Raw genomic sequence first — 2,419 nt, forward strand, 5'->3', positions numbered from 1 at the left:
TTTATCCTATTGATATGGTATATTACATTAACTGACTTTTAAATGTTAAACAAACCTTATATTCCTGGGATAATTTTCATTTTTGTCATGGAGCATAATCTTTCTTATATTTTGCCAAAATTGGTTTTCTAGCATTTTGTTGACATTTTTGCCTCTAATTTAAAGAGAGTTATTGATCTGCAGACACATTTCTTTCTTTCTTTCTTTCTTTCTCTTTCTCTCTCTCTCTCTCTCTCTCTCGCTCTCTCTCTCTCTCTCTCTCTTTCTTTTCTTTTCTTTTCTTTTCTTTTCTTTTCTTTTCTTTTCTTTTCTTTTCTTTTCTTTTCTTTTCTTTTCTTTTCTTTTCTTTTCTTTTCTTTTCTTTTCTTTTCTTTTCTTTTCTTTTCTTTTCTTTTCTTTTCTTTTCTTTTCTTTTCTTTTCTTTTCTTTTCTTTTCTTTTCTTTTCTTTTCTTTTCTTTTCTTTTCTTTTCTTTTCTTTTCTTTTCTTTTCTTTTCTTTTCTTTTCTTTTCTTTTCTTTTCTTTTCTTGTATTAACTTTTGTTTTGGTATCAAGGTTATGCCAGCCTCATAAAATAAATTGAGAAGTGTTCATATGTCTTCTGTTTTCTAGAGTATATTGCATAAAATTGGTGTTAATTTCTTTTTAAAGCTTGGTAAAATTTTCCAATGAAGCCATCTAGGCCTGGAAATTTATTTGGGGGGAGCTTTTAAATTACAAAATTAAGTTCCTTTAATGGTTATAAGGTTTTTGGATAATCAGTTTTATCCTGATAAAATATTTATAGTCTGTGGTTTTAAGTAATTGGTCCATTTTTTCTAAGTTGAATTTCTGAATGTAAAGTTGTTCACTGTTTTTAGCTATTATCCTTTTAATGGGTGCAGAATCTGTAGTGATATACCCTGTTTTTTTCATGATATTTGTGATTTGTGTCTTTTTTCTTGTCCATCTTGGTAGAGGTTTATCAATTTTAGTGATTTTTAAAAAAACTTTTGGTTTCCTGGATTTTTTTTCTTTATAGCCACTTATGCTTGTTTTTGATTAGTGTTAGCATGATATGACATTTTCTATCCTTCTCTTTTTCTATTACCTATGTTCTTGTGTTTGAAATGAGTTACTTGTAGGCAGTATAAAGTTGGCTCTTTTTCTTTTAATCAATTTCTGTGTCAATTTCTTTTAATATTTTCATTTTTGCCTCAACTATCAAATATGATATTAAAAACTCATGAGAAGAAGGATAATATCCCTATTTTTATTTATTATGCTTTTCTTTTTTCTGTTCTGTAGTTCTACACATTTTTCTGTTATCACATCACTTCTTTTCTGTTTGGAGAGCTTCCTCTAGCCATTATTTAAAGTTGGGTTTGCTGTGACAGATTCTCTTAGTTTTTATTTGTCTCAGAATGCCTTTTTTTTTTTTTTTTTTTTTGTGCCTGAAGGATAGTTTTGCCAAATATAGAGTTAGCAGTTATTTTATTTATTTATTTATTTATTTATTTATTTATTTATCTATCTATCTATCTATTTATTTATGTATTTATTTATTTATTTTTTATTGCCATGTGAAATATATTGTACTAATTTCTGTGTCTTTTCAACAGAGAAATTTGCTGTTGTTTGAATTGGTATTTCCTAGTAGGTTATACATTGCTTCTCTCTGGTTGTTTGTGAGATTTTTCCTTTGTTTTTAGTATTCAAAAATCTAATTGTATGCCTTGGAAAAGTTTTTTTGTGTGTTTATTCTATTTGAATTCACTCAGCTTCTTGAATCTATAGGATTGTCTTTCACCAAATTTAGAGTTTTTAGCTACTATCTTTTGAGTAATCTATCAGTCCCACATCTCTCCTCTGCTTCTGAGACCCTGATGATATAAATACTCATATTTGATTTTTTGTTTGTTTGTTGTCCCACAGATCCTGATACCGTATTTTTTTAGTCTATTTTCTTTTTGTTGTTCAAATTGAGACAATTCTATTGTCTCTCAAGTTCATCGATTCTATCTCCTATCTTTTCTACTCTGCTATTGAGTCCATACAGCAATTTTTAAAAATTTTCTCTTATTGTATTTTTCAGTTAGATGTTTTCCATTTCTTTTTCAAATATATATAGAATATTTCTTTGCTGGCTTTTCTACTTTTTCATTTTTTTGCAAGGGAATTTGTAATTACTTGTTGAAGCTTCATTATGTCTTTGTTAGATAGCGCCAATAACTGATTCATCTTAGTATTGTGTCAGTTGATGTTTTTTTATCATTCAAGTTGTGATCTTACTAGTTCTTGGTATGACTAGTGATTTTAAATTCTATCTTGGACATTTTGGAAATTTTGTTAGGAGACTCTTGATCTTATTCAAGTCTTCCATGTTAGCAGGCAGTCACCATATTTAGTTGTTTTTTTTTTTTTTTTTTTTTTTTTTTATT

General features: G+C 27.7%; 1 protein-coding gene across 1 annotated transcript in view; it reads right to left on the reverse strand.

Moving 5' to 3' along the window:
• Window positions 1-237: 237 nt before the first annotated feature.
• LOC103605719 (transcription initiation factor TFIID subunit 3-like) overlaps window positions 238-2,419 on the reverse strand; it is a gene marked incomplete at its 3' end in the record, with an annotated part of 17,247 nt that continues 15,065 nt past the window's right edge. Inside the window, exons 4-6 of the mRNA XM_008590346.1 lie at window positions 1,293-1,340; window positions 475-525; window positions 238-285 (exon numbers count right to left, since the gene is read on the reverse strand). Coding sequence (XP_008588568.1) covers window positions 238-285; window positions 475-525; window positions 1,293-1,340 — 147 coding nt within the window. The remainder of the gene's footprint in view (window positions 286-474; window positions 526-1,292; window positions 1,341-2,419) is intronic.

The sequence above is a fragment of the Galeopterus variegatus genome, unplaced genomic scaffold (genome assembly GCF_000696425.1).
Source record: "Galeopterus variegatus unplaced genomic scaffold, G_variegatus-3.0.2 Scaffold6015, whole genome shotgun sequence".
Classification (NCBI taxonomy): Eukaryota; Metazoa; Chordata; class Mammalia; order Dermoptera; family Cynocephalidae; genus Galeopterus; species Galeopterus variegatus.